The sequence below is a fragment of the Balaenoptera borealis genome (assembly GCF_965194805.1).
Source record: "Balaenoptera borealis genome assembly, chromosome: 7".
In the NCBI taxonomy this organism is placed as follows: domain Eukaryota; kingdom Metazoa; phylum Chordata; class Mammalia; order Artiodactyla; family Balaenopteridae; genus Balaenoptera; species Balaenoptera borealis.
This window is the reverse complement of record NC_138864.1, coordinates 13,743,223-13,762,540: the sequence shown is the minus strand read 5'-3', so window position 1 is coordinate 13,762,540 and position 19,318 is coordinate 13,743,223. Positions and strand designations below refer to the sequence as shown.

At 61.4% G+C, this 19,318-nt stretch overlaps 2 protein-coding genes across 2 annotated transcripts; one reads left to right on the top strand and one right to left on the bottom strand.

Moving 5' to 3' along the window:
- Positions 1 to 1,643: 1,643 nt before the first annotated feature.
- LOC309632659 (uncharacterized protein) lies at positions 1,644 to 9,632 on the bottom strand (the record flags this gene model as incomplete). The annotated part of the gene is made up of 5 exons (XM_082400418.1): positions 1,644 to 4,279; positions 4,629 to 4,735; positions 5,312 to 5,366; positions 9,004 to 9,490; positions 9,611 to 9,632. The coding sequence occupies 5 exons, from the start codon at positions 9,630 to 9,632 to the stop codon at positions 4,027 to 4,029; spliced, it is 924 nt and encodes a 307-aa protein (XP_082256544.1). The 3' UTR covers positions 1,644 to 4,026.
- Positions 9,489 to 19,255, top strand: AEBP1 (AE binding protein 1). Its single transcript, XM_082399736.1, has 21 exons — positions 9,489 to 9,883; positions 11,531 to 11,887; positions 12,427 to 12,489; positions 12,617 to 12,688; positions 12,838 to 12,972; positions 13,050 to 13,115; positions 13,816 to 13,893; positions 14,031 to 14,114; positions 14,226 to 14,279; positions 14,917 to 15,026; positions 15,104 to 15,243; positions 15,579 to 15,663; positions 15,763 to 15,907; positions 16,010 to 16,095; positions 16,258 to 16,381; positions 16,650 to 16,846; positions 16,938 to 17,117; positions 17,329 to 17,680; positions 17,761 to 17,900; positions 18,048 to 18,147; positions 18,360 to 19,255. The coding sequence occupies exons 1-21, from the start codon at positions 9,631 to 9,633 to the stop codon at positions 18,965 to 18,967; spliced, it is 3,429 nt and encodes a 1,142-aa protein (XP_082255862.1). The 5' UTR covers positions 9,489 to 9,630; the 3' UTR covers positions 18,968 to 19,255.
- Positions 19,256 to 19,318: the final 63 nt, after the last annotated feature.

Here is a 19,318-nt window from a genome sequence, read left to right as displayed (position 1 = left end):
TCATTCTTCTTTAATAACAGAACTGACATTTAGCTGGCACAAGGCTGTCAGAAAAAAGACTACACTTCTCAGCTTCCCTTGCAGCTGGGTGTGGCCGTGACTGAGTTCTGGTCAAGGCCAATGGAATGAACTTGGAGCTTTGTGTGAGCTTCTAGAAGAAGTTCTTAAAGGAAGAGATTGTGCTCTACTATTCCTTTCTACTGGCTGGGACGATGCAATGATGACTGGATCTCCAGCAGCTGTTTTGCATCATGAGATGGAAGCCAGATGCTGAGAATAGAGGAGCAACAAAATGAAAGGAAGGGGACTCTGAGCTGGTCTTTGTCTTGAAGCTCACAGACAGGACCTGCATCAGTTATCGAGACCCCCTTGGTGCTCACCCACTGCCATTCTCTTCACCAGTGTCAGTACCACCCTCCACTCAGTTCTGACCAGCTCAAGGACTGTTATCTGTCTCACAAGATTCTGTTACAGTATTTATCCTGTATTTAGCCATTTAACAGATATTTACTCAGGGCCTCTGTGGGCCAGAGAGCTGTAGTAGGAAATATCACAGCCCCTGATCCCTTGGTCTTGTGACGCTGGCACTGCTGGTAGGGAGACAGATAATAAACATCTGAGATAAGTGTTAGCTATTGCTGAGTAACCAACCACCCAACTCAGCAGATTAAGACAATCACATTTATTAGCTCACCTGCCTGCCAGCTGTCTGGGCAGCTCTGCCCATCTGAGCCCAGCTTGGCTGGTTTCGCTGGTCTCCCTCTTGTGTCCCGCTGGCTATGGCAGCCTGTTTTGCATGGTCTCAGCTTTCCTCCCTGTGGTCTTGTCCTCCAGCAGGACAGCCCAGGTGTGCTCTCATTGTTCTGGAAGGTTGTGGGGAAGGGGAGAGAGGATGCTTCAGGTGTTTTTTCAAGCCTCTCCTTGGACCAAGTTTGTTCCTGTCCAACTGGCCAAAGCCATCACATGGCCAAGCCTGTAGTCAGAGTAGGAGGGGCCTACAAGGTTACAAGGCACAGGGCAAAGGGCATGGGCACCAGGAGGCCACTTAACTGGAGCCATTAGCACCATCAGTATAGCGCAATGGGTCAATATGTCAGAAATAAAGTAGGGGAGTGGGATGGTTTGTTTTGGCAGATATAGGAGAGGGCTGAAGTTTTACGAAGGGCAGCTGGGGATGCTTCAGTGAGAAGCCGGGAAGGACACTGCAGGCAGAAAGAACAGCAAATACGTCCCCTGAGGCAGGACGTGCCCACCTGTCGGTGGGATTTCCTCCCACTAAATCAGGAACGTGTAGTATTAGTCTGAGGGCGGGGGGCCAGGGGAGGCTTTCTCAGGGGCTAATGCAGCACCTCATTCCCCGAAGTCCCTGTGGACAGGACGGACATCCCAGGCTCGTCACCTCCAGAGTCACATGCTTCACCCACCTTGAGGTCACAATGCACCTCAGGACAGGAGAATCTGTCCTCGGAGTGGCAGAGGGGTGCAGATGTTGGGGCACATGCTCATTTATGAGGCTGGCGTCCAGTTTCCCGAGAAGATGAGCCCAGGGCCTACCCAGGCCTCGGGTCCTCTTCTGGCTGCGGGGGAGGTGGCCGGTGCAGCCACGTCTGGGCACACGGCCGACCCCTCCGGCAGCTGATTGGAATAAGGTATAGGGTGGAGTCCAGTTGCCTGGTCCAAGTCCCCTCTGGGAAATGCATCGAGCTGAAGTCCAGCCTGAAGTTCTGGGGTATGGAGGGGTCTGGGTGAACAGTGAAGGCTGGGCTGTGGGGGAACGTGGAGGCCCTCTGTCCTACCAGGCACCTGTGGGATTGCCTGTCAGGGCTCAGCTGCTTTAGAGAGTGTATCAGTCAGGAAACAGAACCCGCAGGATACATATACATGTATATAGAGAGACTTACTATAAAGGATTGATTCACATGATTATGGAGGCTGCCATCTGCCGTCTGCAAGCTGGAGGCCCAGGGGAGCCGGTTGTGCAGTTCAGTGCAAACCCAAAGGCCTGAGAACCGGGAGAGCTGATGTCCGAGGGCAGGAGACGGACGTCCCAGCTCAAGCAGAGATTGGGGCTACCCGCACTGGGGGGGGCCATCTGCTTTTCTCAGTCCACTGATTCAGATCAGCGACTCTTTTTCGGAAACAGCCTCACGGAAACCCCCAGAAATAATGTTTCACCATTGATCTGGGCATCCCTTAGCCCGGTCAGGGGACACACAAAATTACTCATCACAGTGGGGTTCCCGATCTCTGCAGCCGAATGATCCTGCAGGACAGTGCTCAGACAGTGATTTCCTGGTACCGCCTCCACCAGGAGGGTTTTTTTTTAAAATAATTTTATTCATTTTATTTTTGGCTGCGTTGGGTCTTCGTTGCTGCGCGCGAGCTTTCTCTAGCTGCGGTGAGCGGGGGCCACTCTTCGTTGCGGTGCGCGGGCTTCTCATTGCAGTGGCTTCTTTTGTTGCGGAGCACAGGCTCTAGGCGCGCGGGCTTCAGTAGCTGTGGCTCGCGGGTTCTAGAGCGCAGGCTCAGTAGTTGTGGCACACGAGTTTAGTTGCTCTGCGGCATGTGGGATCTTCCCGGACCAGGGCTCAAACCCGCGTCCCCTGCATTGGCAGGCAGATTCTTAACCACTGTGCCACCAGGGAAGTCCACCAGGAGGGTTTTAATCTTTGGGAATTTGATATTGGAGAAGTACTACTTAGTGTATTTTAATTAGCATTTGCATAATTTTTCATGAGGTCAACATTTTTGCATATGTTTATTAGTGGCATGCGGGATCTTAGTTCCCCGACCAGGGATCGAACCTGTGCCCCCTGCAGTGGGGGCATGGAGTCTTAACCACTGGACCACTACGGAAGTCCCCACTTATGTTTCTTCTTTTGTGAATTGGCCTATATCTCAGGGCTCACTTTTAAAAATGGAAACAAGGTCAAATTAGCTTTAAAAATGTAAAGAATGTTTTCCCTTTATCAAAGAATTACTATTTTTCAGGCACAGCTTTCTAGATTTATCTCAGTGAATCCTTGTGCCCTTTTCACAAGGAGCGATAGTGTCAGTATTATCCCATCGTATGGAGGAGAGAAACTGAGGCTTGGAGAGAGGCTCTGAGGCCACGGGCAGCTCCTAAAATGTTCGCTTTCTGACCTAGGGGTTGTGGATCTATTTCCAGTGTTTTGTTTGCCTGTTAATTTCATTTTGAGGATATTTTGCTAGCACTTTTACGCAACCACAATTCTCCATCCTTCTACAGTTTCTGCTTAGAAAAACTTCCCCCACGAAGATTATAAGCACAGATTTCTGTTTTCTTTTACTACTTTGATGGTTTCTCTTTCAACATCTACATCTTCAATCCATCGGAGTCAATTTAGATGAAGGTGGGAGGGATGATCAGCATACTTTTTTCCACTAGAGCCTGTTTGGAACCGGACAACCCTGGCTGATTGTCACATGACACTGCCACACGTGGCCCTTGTCCTCATCCCAGTCTGCGGGCTGCAGAATTACTCAGGCACGGGAAGCCCGCCTCCCGCCCCTCAGCCCATCAGCCCCCCTGCGGCTGCGGTGACCCCCCAGTCTCCAGGGGGCTGGGTCCTGCGGTGAGTGGAAGGAATTCGGGTGAACTCTGCTCACTCAGCAGTCCGGGCCTGGGGAGCTGGGCGGGGGCACCAGACTATGGAAAATCACATGTGGTTTTCAAGTTGTTGGAAACTTGAAAATCATTCTGCCAGTTGTGCAGAGAGCTAGACACTGTCTGGGAGACCCCAGGTCCCATGGCTCTGGGAACCACCCTCCTGGCGAGCCCGGGCAGACTTATCCCCTGGTAATGTCCAAACTGTAGACAAGAGGGCGTTTCCAGGGGCCTCCCCTGAGAGGGAGGAGCAGAGGGACCGGATGGGCCTGGGGCCTTCTCACTTGGTCCCTTGAGGCCAACTCAGGACTCCAGGAGACTGGGAGGGGCTGGTGTCCAGAGGCCCGGCTTCCAGAGCCTTCCAGTTGCAACTCCGGCCCCCACCTCAGCACACACACTCATTTTGGCCAGCTGGGTCGTGTCTGAGCTGCTGCCTCGGAGGCCACGGGCGCCTTGGAGGAGCTCTGCCGCTCCTGCTCCTGGTCCCAGTGTTCTGCGGCTGCCCCAGTTAGAACTGGGACACACTGGTCCTTTTGGCAGGTGAGTTTCCCACCTCTGCCCAGGCTGAGGCACCAGGGTGGCTCCTGGTGATATTCGGGCCTCAGCAGGAGGGGCTGGTAGCCCCGTGGCCCGGTGGCCCGGTGGCAGATGCTGTGTAAACCGGGTGGAAAAGAGCATTCGGTCTGGCCTCATAGACACGCCATCACTGACATGCTGTGACCTGGACACATCACTTCTCCCTGGGCCCAGGTTTCCTTACTTGAAAATGGGGAAAGATAGCGTATATACTCTACAAGCATTAAAAGCACCATCACTGCCCAGCCCACCGTCCACATGCTGGGGCCTGAGATGCAGGCGACTGACTTGAGGAGTCTGAGCCCGGGGGACAGGGTCTCCCCCGCCGGGATCCCCCTTCGCTTTCTCCCACAGGGCAGGACTCCACTTCCCAGGGTTCAATGCCCTCCCCTGTGCCCTCTTTTCCAGAGGTCCAACCACTCACACCCTGTTCCCTCTGGCCTGAACATCTTCAGAGGAAGGATACCTCCATGATTGCTGGGTCTCTGGGCCACGCTCAGGGCCGGACCTCGTTGAAAGCTCCGTGGAGACCTGCCCAGTGAACAAATGAGCCGCAATCAGGGACACACACCCACAGACACGTGCTTAGATCGCTGGGGACCCAGAGTGAGGGGGCTGGTGCTGTGGCAGGGTAGGGGCGGGCTGGGGACTCGGAAGTGGAGGGTGATGAGATCATGGACTTTCAGGCTACAGTGACATGGGATGAGGCAGTCTCCTGCCGACGTGGCTGGCAGTCCTAGAAGGACGGCCTGGGGGCATCTTTTCAGGCACTCAGGAAGCTGAGGTGTGGTGTCCCTGGGTGCAGAGACTCTGCTGGAACCTTTAGAATGGATGAGTTCCCTGAGAGTCCCAGAGCATGGCTCTTCCCATTAGGGCCTGTTTTTAGGGAGAGGCCACCCAGGGTTAGGGGCACCCTCCTCCGGGGATCCCCTCATTCCCTGGACACGGAGAGTGAGTGCTCGGATGGGGCCACTCCATCATCTGTCCATCTCGTGTGGAGGTGTGGTCACTAGGTTTGTAGTGACCTCAGGGTTCCCACCCTGAAGTCTGGTGGGAGAGGGGAACGGGATCAAGGTCACCTGGGGCCCACCCAGGGATGAGACTGACCCTCATGCCTCCCAAGGCTCCAGCCAGAGTTGCCTCGAGATACAAGCTGTCTGATCTGCAAAGACAAGAGGCAAACCTCGCTTGACCAGGCCTGTCTGAATGGGAGACCCTTCCTAACAGGGGCGGGGGGCTGCTAGTGGTCATGGAGTCATTCCCCCCCCCGCCAGCTTACAGCCTGAGAAAACCGAGTTATTCAAGGTCATAGTTTTAAGTGTGGCTTCTAGGATGGGCAGAAGGAAGCCGGAAAGCCCCTCTCCTTCCTGCTCCAGGTCCATCTTGGGTTCTTCTTTTCATGCAGGAAGCTGTCGCATCTGAAAGCATTAACAAGGCAAGCCCGACCTACGCTGAAGCTTCGATGTCTCATCCCTGTGGAACTGACCCCCCCCACAGTGGGAAGAGGGTAGGTTCCATTTCTGTTGAACCTGCTCAGCCCCCTCCCAACGCGGGAGCTTCTGGCTCCCCGCCCACACCTGTCCCGCTGAGGGCATTACTGACAGGGGCAAAGCCCCCATGTGACAGCTTTGCCTACATGTCCACATTCCCCCATCACCGTCGCCCCCCGCACCCCGCCCTTCGCCGCAGCCCGCAGGGCCTCTACACTGCACCATTCCTCCCAGATGGGTCTCTGCAGACCTCTGCAATGCCCCTGCTCCTGACCCCAAGCACGGGCACCTCGGCCCTCAACCAGGTGTCTCTCCCGGGGACCTCCCACCCTGGCAGGCAGCCCTCCTGGCATATGGTTCTTTCTCAATGGCCCTCAGAGGTGAGCTCTTGGCCCATGAGCTAAACAGGAACGACCCCAGCCTGGTCAGAAGTGAGAGTGCAGGCCACGCCCCCTCGTCTCCCCACCCTTGCATCTGTGGGCTCCACCAGCCTGATCCTCACAAGGCTGCAGGAAAACTCCACACGCACACACACACACACACACACACACACACACACACACACACACACCCAGCCCATGTCAGGCTCCCCCAAGAACTCTGCTCCCCAACTCTGGAAGCAGCAAGGGTAGGTCCACCAGGGTGAGATGTCGCCTTGCCTCTGCCTGTAAGCCCAGTCCTGCTGCAGCCCCTAGGGTAGGCCTCACTCAGAAGGAGGGAAAGGCCCCGCCTTCTCTTAGGAAGCTGGAGGTGAGGGGACCCAGGACGTCCAGCAGACTCCCAGACTAGCTCAGGAGAGCCCTTGGACGTGGGGACAGACACCCCACCCGCTGGCAGGGGGCCGGAACCCCAGAAGGGTGAAAGGCAGCCACAGGAGGCCGCAAGCTTCCCACCTCTTGGCCTGCCTCTTCCCGGCCTGGGCTGTTGCCCTTGGGGAGTTTGGTTTAGATGACAGGTCCTGACGGGCCTAGGTCTGCGGGATTTCCAGAGTGCAGGTCAAAGCTAAGCGGAGTGCCAGCCCTGCCCACCGAGGGAAGATACTGGCCCAGCAAAGAGAACAGGCACTGCCCCCCTCCACCTGCCCAGACTCTTGGGGGGGGGCCCCCAACTCCCTGCCCACCCCACCCCAGGCCCAGCTCCCCACAAGGCCTTTGCTCATGTTTCTGTTGGTGACTCACTGTGACTGAGGAGAAGGCTCTTTCTATTTCTTTCTAATGTTCTGAGGGCTTCTATTTTCCCTGGCAGAGGATGTGGAGCCCAAATCTGATCCATGTGTGAGCCAGCTGAACTCGGGAGCTGTTCCCAGGGAAGTGACGTTCTATAGCCGCCACCGCCCACCCCCCAGCCTTGGGCCTCCCTATTTGACACACTCAACTGGGGGCAACAGAACAAATTCCAAGACAAAAGTTTCAAGAGCGATGATTCAGAGGCTCACAGAGGACATTTATGGGTAAGAGCTTTCTTCGTCCAACTGCTGCCAGGACCAGCCTGGGTACACACGGCAGGGCGAGGACAGCGCAGGGACAAGGAGGCCCAACTGGGGGGTGGGGGGGTGGGGGGGTCGTGCTCCGAGAGCCCAGGTGGGTCTTGGTCTCCTAAGAGAAGTGACAAGAACTGGGAGCTGCTGGGTTGAGAGTGCGGAAATTGCGCTCGGCACAGCACGTGCAAAGTCCCTGTTTGGTGTGCGGCAGTGAGGCCGCGGGGAGCGGTGAGGTTACTTGCTGTGATCAGATGGCCAGGGGGGCGGAGCTGGGATTTGACTGTAGGGACCAGCTCTTGACATAGTCCCACTGCCTTTCTAAGTACAAACAAGTGAGCCAGTGAACAGCGAAGGAAGGGCCTTGAAAGAAAGTGGTGAGAGAAGGCAGAGCCCCCTGGGTCCTGTCCCCAGTCCCGGGCTGAGCCAGCAGCTCCCACGACGCTCCCTGGCTGTTGCTTGTTCATCATCTCAGGCTCTCCCGGGTTTTCCCAACTGGGCCAAACCCTCAGACAACGTTGGCTCAGGGCTGACTGCTGCTAAACTTGACCCATGGGCTCCAGATGTGCTTTTTCTTGCTTCCTCAGCCCATCAAGGAGGAACGTTCTGGGAGCTCTGGCCTTAGGTGTCATGCCCATTTGGGGCCAGCCAACATTTGCCCTTGGGGAAGACTTAAGGAAACACCAGGTACACATGGCATAACTCCCTAAGCCAACACCCATGGCAGACATTACTAATCGAGCCTGGGATCCTCTGACTACCCAATCTACATGCCCCGGTTGCAGCTGGTCCATATGGTAGCTGGAGCTACAGTAAACACAGTTTTAAAAAAACTGGGTTCTGATAAGAGGAAGGAGAGGAACGTCTGTTTGTCCTGGTTGGGATCTCAGCTGTTTGGAAAGCAGTGTATCCCTAGAGGTGAAGAAATGTTCGTTGCGGGGGAAATAGTAAAAGAAACCGTAGGGGAGGGGAACCGACCGCAAACATCTGTGGCTCCTATTTGGGTGGTGAGTGAACTGTTCCTGTGGTAGGTCCCAGCACCCAGGTTCGTTGGGTTGAAGGTACCCATCCTCTCTTGCCAGCTGGCCCATGTCCTCAGGGGTAGTGTCTGATCTCCTATGGCTTTGTGGCCCCTACATCTTCCACGCGGAGCTGGGCTCACACGCACCGCCCCTAAAATGTTCCCTTGATCTGACCTGGCTTCACCTGAGGCTGTACCATCTGCTAGAAGGGGGCCACATAAGCCAGCCGCTGCCTCCCACCTCCGTGCAGGGCTCTTCATCTGGGATCCCTCCCTCTGTTGCTGGGAGTGTGGGGGAGGACAAGAACCCCCGGAGCTTGTATGGAAATTGCTGTGTGAGTGCTGAGTCCCTCCACACCCCTGACAGTCCATTCCTATGAATGACCCATACAGTTTAATACAACTTGAAAGGCATCTCGTCCCTCCCTGCTCCATCTCTGACCCCACCTCCAAACTTGACCTAGTATGTCAGTACCTTGGGAGGGGAGGGGCAATCTTACATGGGGGCTCATACCCCCAGCAGAGCAGTTAGCCTGCCTTGAGGGGCGGTTTTGCACCTGTCCCCCTCACTAGAGAGTGAATTCCCAAAGTGTGGTCCCTCCCAGGGGGACCAGCACAGGGCCCGGCTCTCATGGACCTGGGAGGTTAGCTGGATGTCTGAATGAAGGCTGGTGACAGTTCGCAGAGCTGCCAGGCCAAGGCTCCAGAGAGAGGAAAGGATAGGTGGGGACACTTCTGCGGGTCCCGAGATGGGGAGGGTCCCCGAGGCCTGAGTTCGTGGCTTGGCTCTGCCATCAGGGGTCCCGCTCACCTCCAGCCGGTTCTGGGGCATCTCGCCTCCAGTTCCCGTCCGGCTTGGGGGCGGTGTCGCAGACGGCGCGGGGCAGGGGCGTCGGAGCGCTCCGACCCGCACCCTCTGGACCTCGCATCCCCTCCGACGCTCCCTCCCTGCGGCCTTCCTTCCAAGGCGCGGGCCCCGGCCCGGGACACAGCCCGCAGTTCCCACTCCGGGAAGTGCCAGGCGCGCGCGGCGCCGGGACTGCTCGGCTCCCCCCGCAGCCCCTCCGTCCACGCCCGGCTCCTCCTCCTCTTCCTCCTCCTTCCCCGGGGGTGGGGGGAGCCGGCTCCGGAAGCCCCAGCACCCCCGCCCCGGCCGCCACTGGCGCTTTGGAGAAGGCGGTCCGCGCGCGGGAGCGCGCCACGCGGGACCTGAGCTCCCAGCCGCCGCCACCGCCTCGGAACCCCCAGACCATCCCTGAGCCCACACCGACCCCTGAGCCACTGCCCGTCCCGGAGCCCTCAGCGCCCCACCCCGGAGTCCCCTACCCACCCCGGAGCACCCCCCCCCTCCCCGGAGCCCCCGCCCGCCCCTCCCCGGAGGGCCCCCCTCCGCCCCTCCCCGGAGGGCCCCCCCCCGCCCCCCGTGCGGGCCGCGACCATGGCGGTCCTGCGCGGGGCGCCCTTGCTCGGCTGCCTCCTGGCGCTGCTGGCACTGTGCCCCGGGGGGCGCCCGCAGACTGTGCTGACCGACGACGAGATCGAGGAGTTCCTCGAGGGCTTCCTGTCGGAGCTGGAGTCCGAGCCCCGGGAGGACGACGTGGAGGCCCCACCACCCCCTGAACCCACCCTTCCCGTCCGCAAAGCCCAGACAGGGGGCAAGCCGGGGGTGCGTCCGGGGGTGGCCTCAGAGGGTAAGAGCACCGGGTAGGGGTGGCCCTCGGTGTGATGGGGGGCCTCGGGGAGCCCTGCACCTCAGGCGAGGATGGCGGGCCTCGGTGGTGTCTGGCCGAGGTCCAGCCTGCCCAGCCTGAGGAATGGCTCTGTAAGGCACAAGAGAGCCCAGATATCTGGCGGGACACTGTGCCAGGCAGAGGTCATTGCTGGCTTGGAGCCCTTTGGGTTTGGAGACGCATCCAGCAGGTCCACTGCCCAGTGGAACTGGGTCCTCCCAATCCGTCACGCACAGCCCCAAACCCCCAGAGGGACTAGACATGAACTAACTGGGGACTTTGCTGCCCCCTGCCCAGGTCAGTTTGAACGGGAACGGCCCTGCCGTTCTAATGGGGCCACTCAGTCTGATTGTGGCACACACTGGCCATGCCCACACCACTGCCAGAGTCCCAGCCTCCAGCCTTCCCTGGGAAGGACCCCCAGCACCCTGCTGCCTGGCCTCCTACTCCAGGAGCACAGAGCCGGGGGAGGGCGTTGCAGAAGACCCTCGTCTCCACAAGGCTTCCAGGAGCACTGGGCAGTAGTCCTGGGTTACTGTGAAAATTAAACGAGGTGATGCATCCCCAAAGCATTTAGCCTAGTGCCTCTTATATAATCAGCTGTCAATAAATCTTAGCTGTTTATTGTGACCTTCCGGACGGTGGGCAAGGGTCTTGCTGACCTCTCTCCCAGGAGACTCCAGGGCACCATCCATCATTCCTGAGGTCAGCAGCCCCTCCCCTTCATCCTGCTCTGGATCTTTCCTGGCTCCTCCCTGGGACCCATCTCAGCCTCCCCCGCCATTCCGGTCGAGACTGGTGTCCTGGCCTCTTGCACGCTGCTGTGGCAGCTCTGTTTCTCCTGACTGTCTGCGTTTTGTAGATTTTCCAGTATTTCGGTCATGTGGCCCCCACTCCATTACATTTTCAACAGGATTTGCTCAGGGGCCTGGAGGATTCCTACAGGCAGCCCTAGGCCCTGCCCCTGCTTCCTCCCTCCCCCAGACTCCGAGATGGGCGAGCAGCTGCAGTGCCCACCCATCCCTCTGTCCTCTGTGTGGCCTCAGGACCCCCTATGGTTATGGCTTCCAACCCACCCCAGACTCCTTACCCCTGGATAGGGGATAGCCCATGAGTGTCCCTTTTCTTTGAAGCTTTTCTAGCTTCAGAGAGGCCCCGGGCCCATGCCCTTTACTTTGTGTGGCAGTTGGCAGGGATGAGACTGCCTCCCCCTTAGACGGGGCACTCTCCCCAGGCCTGGATGGCTTAGTCACCTCTCTGCCCCTTCTGTGCCCAGCACAGAATAGTGGGCCCTGACTGGCCAAGGGGCCGTACGGTGAAAGAGTGGATTGTGAGATGCTCCTCTGGAGGTTTCGGTAGATGGGAGGACGAGGGCCTACCCCCTGGGAAGCTGAGCCACCCAGGCCAAGGTGTGGTGGTGACAGAAAGCCACTCCCAGCTCTGCCATGACTGCAAGTGGCTTAACCTCTCAGTTTCCCCCATCTGGGAAATGCAGGACTAACAGCAGCCCCTCTGCCCAGGTTGTAGGCACCCTGCGGGGTGGGGGGGGGCACATGGGGCATAGAGGGGGTTCTTCATTGATTTTACCTGAGTCTGCATCTTGAACAGCACCTCCAGGAAAAGCCAAAGACAAAGGGAAGAAAGGAAAGAAGGACAAAGGCCCCAAGGCGACCAAGCAGCCCCCGGAGGCATCCTCCAGGCCACCCAAGAAGCCCAAGGAGAAGCCGCCCAAGGAGAAGCCACCCAAGGCCACCAAGAAGCCCAAAGAGAAGCCACCCAAGGCCACCAAGAAGCCCAAGGAGAAGCCACCCAAGGCCACCAAGAAACCCAAGGAGAAGCCACCCAAGGCCACCAAGAAGCCTCTGGCTGGGAAGAAGGCCCCCATCCCAACCCCCTCCGAAAGCCCGAAGTGGCCACTGCCCCCACTCACCAGCCCCAGCCTCGAGGAGCTGCCCCAGGAGGGAGGTGTGTGCTGGCTCTTCTGAGACTGTGGGGCTCTGACCTGCTGGGCTGCAGGAAGAGGGGGCTGAGGGCGGGTCCCTGAGGCCCTGCCTCTCGCAGACCCTCAGAGCCCCCAGACCGGGTGGGCGCTGCGGCCTCGTTGTTGTCCCTCCCTCGGTGCCACCCCTCCCCTGGGGAGGGAGTGCTTGGCAGCCTCGTTGGGGGGGCTTGCCCTCCACCGTCCTGGGATCTGTCCCCTGGGCCCCATCCAGAGCCACCTGCCCACAGTGTCGCTGGGCTCCAAGCCTGCAGGTTGCCCGCCTGCTGGGGCAGCTTTGCGGCAGGTCCTCCCAGACAGCAGGGCCTGGGCTCCCCAGAAAGCCGCCCAGCTCTCTGGCCCCCTGGGAGCGCCAGCAGGGTGCTGAGGGCTGAAGCAGCCCAGGCCTCCCGGGAGTGAGCTGTTCAGGGGGCGTCGGCAGGGCCCAGGTCTCGTGGAGGCTCGCTGTGCAGCCCGTGGTCAGGGCAGGCCTCCCGTCCACCTGCTCCTGGGGTTTGTGTTGCAGACGGGCCCCTCCCAGATCCCTGGCAGGGTCCAGCAGGAGAGACCGACGTGGAGCGCCAGCCTGGTGAGTGGGCGCCAGCCACCTGGCCTCAGGGTACCAACCGCCCTGGCTTGCTGGGTTTGCAGGGTGGGCCTGGGTGGCGGCGGCGGGGAGCATCTTCAATGAGGCGGCCACAAGCGCTTTCCCTCAGAGCCGGAGGAGGAGACGGAGCAGCCCACGCTGGACTACAACGACCAGATAGAGCGGGAGGACTACGAGGACTGTGAGTAGGGCCCTGCCCTCGGGGAGGCCGCGCTGGCCCCGCCTCCCCACCTGGGCCCCGCCCCTGGCCCCGCCTCCCCACCTGGACTCCTCCCCTGGCCCCACCCTCCCTGGCCTCGGCCCGGCTCAGAGCGCCCCCCTCTCCCCCAGTTGAGTACATCCGGCGCCAGAAGCAGCCCAGGCCGCCCCCCAGCAGGAGAAGGCCGGAAAAGCTCTGGCCTGAGCGCCCTGAGGAGAAGGCTGAGCCGCCCGGGCCGGGGTTCGAGGCCCCGGAGGAGAGGATCGGTAGGATGCGGGCAGACTTGGGGGGCAGGGTGCCAGGCGAGGGGGCTCTGGCTCACCCCTGCCTCCCACCTCCACAGAGCCGCCTCCGAAGCCGCTGCCACCCAACTATGGGGAAGGCTACGTGATCCCCGACTACGACGACAGTGAGTGCCTAGGGCCCCTGCCCTCTGCATCCCAAGGTCGGGCTGCCTGTACCTCCAGCTTGGTGGCAGTTACCTGGCCGCCCTCATCTGATTTCCCCCCTCAGGCTGGGTCTTCCTGGCTCCCGACTTCGCTCTTCCCCCCCATCGCCCTCTCTTCTGGCCTCTTCTTCCTGAGCCCCAGTGGGCTTCACTTTCGGGCCCTCCTGAGCTCCGGTCCTGGCCACCTCTCGCCCCTCGCCCCTCGGGACTCCCATGCCGCCTTCCTCTCCCTCCTGCTCCCGGTCCCTTTGGACCCCGTTCCCCTCCTCCTGGCCTCGGTGCCCATCAACCCCTTGGCCCCAGCTCAGCCCTCCAGACCCCCGTTCCTGCCACAGGTGCCAGTCGTCCTTCAGGGCATGTCCGATATCCATGCCCCACTCCCTGCCCAGCCTTTCCCCACCTTTCTCCGGGCCACGCCCTGTTGGGGGGCCAGGCTGGTGACTTCCCCGGGGTCTCGCTCACCCCACCTGTGCCCAAGCAGCCTCCCCCTCCAGCAGGACCCTCCCTCCTCGTCTCAGCCCATCTGGACTCTTTAAGGCCCACCCTGATCTCACCTCCTCTCCTTGCGCGCCCCGTGCGCGGTCTGGCCCACGGGGCTCCTGTGGACCTAGGAGCCCCGGCTTGTGGTGGGCCATCTCATCAGGGCTCTCCCTCCCCACAGTGGACTATTACTTCCGGCCTCCCAGGCCCCAGAAGCCTGACCCTGGCCTGGAAACAGATGAGGAGAAGGAGGAGCTGAGTGAGTGGAACCGGGGAGCTGGCCCCCACCCCCGGCCCAGCCCCCCGGGCAGGCCTGACCCCCTCCCCACCTGGCCCCTGAAGCCCCCCTTAGCCCGGGGCTGAGCCGACAGGCCCTTCTCACCTTCCACCCTCCAGAGAAACCCAAAAAGGAGGGCAGCAGGCCCAAGGAGGAGGAGACGGATGACAAGTGGACTGTGGAGAAGGGCAAGGACCACAGAGGTGTGTCTCTGGGGGCTGGGCCCACACAACCTGGGTCCCCGTGAGAGGTCAGCCAGGCCCCCAGCTGCTCTGGGGCCCTCAGCACCTCCTCCCTCCCTTTTTTGCCCCCAGGGCCCCAGAAGGGTGAGGAGCTGGAGGAGGAGTGGGCTCCCGCAGAGAAAATCAGTGAGGCACTGGGGGTATGGGGACTGGGGGGCTTGGGGCAGCGGGACAGGTGTGGGGGGCTGGGAGTGGGCGTAAGGGCTGCGAGCGGCGGGGGTGCCGTGGGCGTGTATGGAGGCTGTAGGGCGGGTGTGACGGCTCTGGGGCCGTGCCAGGGCCGCAAGGTGACGGTGATGGGGCACGTGACCCACCTAAGGCCACACATTGGTCCCAAACGCGGATTTCCTGTTGGCACTCCAGGCCTCCAGAGCCCCTTCCTGCTCTTAAAGCCCTGTGACGCGAAAGGGAGAGGCCCTGGAGTGTCTCTGTCCTGGGCCTGACCCCAGGGGACAGAGCTCGGGCACAAGGCAGGTGTGCAGACGGCCCCGATGCAGACAATGCCTGGGACTGGCCAGGCCCTGGGGTGGCTGTCCCTGTGATTTCGTGTGAGCCCCACGGCCCCTTGGAGCCTGGCTTCATCAGCCCATTCTCCAGAGGGGGAAGCTGAGGCTCAGGGCGGGGAAGCACAGGCTGGGGCACAGCTGCCCTGACTGGTGCCCCCTGATGTGAGGGGAAGTGGGCGCTGGGCTCCTCCGTTCTGAGTTCGGTGGAGGGAGGGACGGAGCCAGGGGGCCACCAGCCTGGGGTGCCATGTCCCCAGAGTGCCCCCCCATCGGGATGGAGTCGCACCGCATCGAGGACAACCAGATCCGGGCCTCCTCCATGCTGCGCCACGGCCTGGGGGCACAGCGTGGCCGGCTCAACATGCAGGTGGGTGTCGGGACGGGCCCATCTCCCAGCTGGGTAGGGGTTCCCTGCCTGCTCAGCCCCCCTGCTGTCCCCGACAGGCCGGCGACACTGAGGACGACTACTACGACGGGGCGTGGTGTGCCGAGGACGACTCTCAGACCCAGTGGATCGAGGTGGACACCAGAAGGACCACCAAGTTCACGGGCGTCATCACCCAGGGCCGCGACTCCAGCATCCAGTAAGTCTGCCAGGCTCACAGGCACTTGGTGGAGGCAGGTGGCTCCAGGCACAGCTCTGAGTCCCGTTCAGAACCTTCCAGTGGGCCCTCCAGGGTCCCCCCACCACCACCCGCCACTCCTCGGTTATGGCCGGTCGGTTCCCTGGGTCCAGATAAGCAAACCAATCGCCCACGGCCACGCAGTGGGCATAGCAGCCTCTCCCGACATGCGGGCCAACGCCATACACCTGCTAGCTCTTAGGTTCTTGGGCCCAGAAGAGGGGGCTCAGGCCACCTGAGGGCCTGGACCTGGGGCGGGGAGAGCAGCCTTACCCTGACCACCATCTGCTCCCCAGTGACGACTTCGTGACCTCCTTCTTCGTGGGCTTCAGCAATGACAGCCAGACATGGGTGATGTACACCAACGGCTACGAGGAAATGGTGGGCACCTGAGCCCTCGGCTCTATATGTCCCTCGTCTGAACCACAGGTGGGCTCTCGGCTGGGGTTGGGGGCTGCTCTGAGGCCTGCCTCTTCCCAGACCTTCCATGGGAACGTGGACAAGGACACACCCGTGCTCAGCGAGCTCCCAGAGCCGGTGGTGGCCCGTTTCATCCGCATCTACCCACTCACCTGGAACGGCAGCCTATGCATGCGCCTGGAGGTGCTGGGGTGCCCCGTGTCCCGTGAGTGCAAGGGGCTGGCAGGGGCATGGATGGGCAGCTGGGGCAACCCACGGTGGGCTGGCAGGTGGCCAGCTCAAGGCCCTGCTTGCCCACCCTCTGCAGCTGTCCACAGCTACTACGCACAGAACGAGGTGGTGACCACCGACGACCTGGACTTCCGGCACCACAGCTACAAGGACATGCGCCAGGTTGGGGTGCTTGTCCTGAGCCCAGGGACTGGGCTCAGGGCTAACAGGGGAGCCTCCCCATAGAGCAGACCCAGGCCGTGGGAGAGGTGTGGTCACTGGGGGTGGGCTGGGGGTGGCGGGAGTAGGTGGGCTGAGTAACTCTGTGTCTTCTCTGGCACCCAGCTGATGAAGGTGGTGAACGAGCAGTGCCCCACTATCACCCGCACATACAGCCTAGGGAAGAGCTCGCGTGGGCTCAAGATCTACGCCATGGAGATCTCGGACAACCCCGGGGATCACGAGTTGGGTGAGGGCCCCAACAACTCCCTGGAGGCCTGGCCCTCCCCACGCCCAACAGATTATAGAGGCAAGGCCCTGGCACTGCAGCTGGGTCTGCGCCGTTGATGTTTCCAGCTCACCACCTCCCACCTGTCTTTGGAGCCCCTTGCTGGGCCCTACAGTCCTCAGCCACCCTCACCCGCCCTGGGGATGAGGCCGGTTTGGGTCCTTCCTCAGATCCCCTGGGCCTCAGGCCTCGGGAGGCTGGTTGGTTGCTGAGGCTCCTGCCCTTGCAGGGGAGCCTGAGTTCCGCTACACAGCTGGTATCCATGGCAACGAGGTGCTAGGCCGAGAGTTGCTGCTGCTACTAATGCAGTACCTGTGCCGCGAGTACCGAGACGGGAACCCGCGCGTGCGCAGCCTGGTGCATGACACGCGCATCCACCTGGTGCCCTCGCTGAACCCTGACGGCTACGAGGTGGCAGCGCAGATGGTGGGTGGAGGAAAGGGGGGCAGGGCGGGGCCAGGGTGGGGCAGGGCTGGGGGGGTGGGCTGCTGATGCTGACCCCCACCGGCTCCCCCAGGGCTCAGAGTTTGGGAACTGGGCGCTGGGACTGTGGACCGAGGAGGGCTTTGACATCTATGAGGACTTCCCGGATCTCAACTCTGTGCTCTGGGGAGCTGAGGAGAGGAAATGGGTCCCCTACCGGGTCCCCAACAACAACCTGCCCATCCCTGAACGCTACCTGTCTCCAGACGCCACGGTGAGGCTGCAGCCTGGCCAGAGGGCCTGCGGGAGCAGCCCAGACCCTGGCGTCCTGGAGCTCGGGACCTGGGGGTGGGCTGTGGGTTACCCAGCCCGGGCGCTGAGACTGCAGGGCCTTGGAGGGACTGAGGGGGCGTGAGTACCAGTATGGGGTCTACATGGAGGGTGATGGAGGCTGTGGCCCACACCTCACATACTGGCCACCCTAGGTGTCCACGGAGGTCCGGGCCATCATTGCCTGGATGGAGAAGAACCCCTTCGTGCTGGGAGCGAACCTGAACGGCGGTGAGCGGCTCGTGTCCTACCCCTATGACATGGCCCGCACGCCCAGCCAGGAGCAGCTGCTGGCCGCGGCCATGGCAGCCGCCCGGGGAGAGGACGAGGAAGAGGCCTCTGAGGCCCAAGAGACCCCAGACCATGCCATCTTCCGCTGGCTGGCCATCTCCTTCGCCTCTACCCACCTCACCATGACCGAGCCCTACCGGGGAGGGTGCCAAGCGCAGGACTACACTGGCGGCATGGGCATCGTCAACGGGGCCAAGTGGAAACCCCGCTCTGGGAGTGAGTCAGCCTGGGAGGGTCGGCGGTGGGGCATCTGGTGTGGGCAGGGGTGACTGCGGCTCTGTGTCTGCCCTGCCCAGCTGTCAACGACTTCAGTTACCTGCACACCAACTGCCTGGAGCTCTCCATCTACCTGGGCTGCGACAAGTTCCCGCACGAGAGTGAGCTGCCCCGAGAGTGGGAGAACAACAAGGAAGCTCTGCTCACCTTCATGGAGCAGGTGTGGGGGCTGCCGGGGGGCAGGTGGAGGAGCGGGGCGGCATTTGGGGAGAGGGTGGTGAAGGGCGAGGGGACCCCGTGCACGGGGCCGGGCAGCAGCAGGCCCAGTGGGCTCTCCGTGTGGACACCCGGCCGGCCTCCCCTGCAGGTTCACCGCGGCATCAAGGGGGTTGTGACGGACGAGCAGGGCATCCCTATCGCCAACGCCACCATCTCCGTGAGCGGCATTAACCATGGAGTGAAGACAGGTACACAAGTGCATACCTCTACGCCGCTCCGCTTCCCGAGGTGGGGCACTGAATCTGTACGTGCCGTTGGCAAGGCAAGCCTGGCCTGCCCAGCACGTCCCTGCTCCTCTGGAGCCCCCCAGACAGAGGGAGGGGTAGGGGGATCTCGGACAGGAGGACTGGAGCCTGGGAGGGGGTACTCCTAGGCAGCCGAACCCGTCCTCCCTCTGCAGCAAGTGGTGGCGATTACTGGCGCATCCTGAACCCCGGGGAGTACCGCGTGACGGCCCACGCGGAGGGCTACACCCCGAGCTCCAAGACCTGCAACGTGGATTACGACATCGGGGCCACCCAGTGCAACTTCATCTTGGCTCGCTCCAACTGGAAGCGCATCCGGGAGATCATGGCCATGAACGGGAACCGGCCCATCCCGCGCATCGACCCGTCGCGCCCCATGACCCCCCAGCAGCGGCGCATGCAACGCCGCCGCCTGCAGTACCGGCTGCGCATGCGCGAACAGATGCGGCTCCGGCGCCTGAACGCCACCACCAGCCCCTCCACCGTCCCCACGTCGCCCCCCACCCCCCCGACACTGCTCCCCACCCCCTCCTTCACCCCCTCCGCCGCCCCGAGTTCTACCCTGGGGCCCTGGCACTTTCCACCCGAGACCACAGCTGACTGGGAGGAGTCAGAGACCGAGACCTACACGGAGGTGGTGACGGAGTTTGGGACAGAGCTGGAGCCCGAGGAGGGGGAGGAGGAGGAGAGAGAGATGGTCACGGGCCAGGAGATCCCCTTCACCACAGTTGAGACCTACACAGTGAACTTCGGGGACTTCTGAGAACAGGTCTGCCAACGCGCGAGCTTGCACCAGTAGTCACATTGCCTTGGCCTGCTCAGCGGCCATCAGCAAACAGAAAGACCCCCGGTGTGGACCCTGCCAGGAGGGGGCATGAATGTGATGGAGACCTAGGAGCCAGGGTCTGTGTCAGGCGTCTGCTCCACCTGCCGCTCTGCTGCAGGGCCGGGGTGGGGCAGCTTGAGCGAGTCCAGGGGAGGGGGGGCAGACGTCTCAACTATCTGCTCAGGCCACACCAATAAACCAAGCTCACGGCAGATGTGTCACTGACCGCTTGCCATCCTGACCAGCTGGGAGAGGGGAGGAGGAGGGAGGCTCCCTCCACAGGAGTGC

Excerpts from the sequence above, each read along its gene's own strand:
- AEBP1 (XM_082399736.1), top strand. The coding sequence starts at position 9,631 with ATGGCGGTCCTGCGCGGGGCGCCCTTGCTCGGCTGCCTCCTGGCGCTG. Across the intron at positions 12,973-13,049 it reads GGCCCCGGAGGAGAGGATCG|AGCCGCCTCCGAAGCCGCTG; the intron begins GTAGGATGCGGG and ends CCACCTCCACAG. Across the intron at positions 18,148-18,359 it reads TAACCATGGAGTGAAGACAG|CAAGTGGTGGCGATTACTGG; the intron begins GTACACAAGTGC and ends CTCCCTCTGCAG.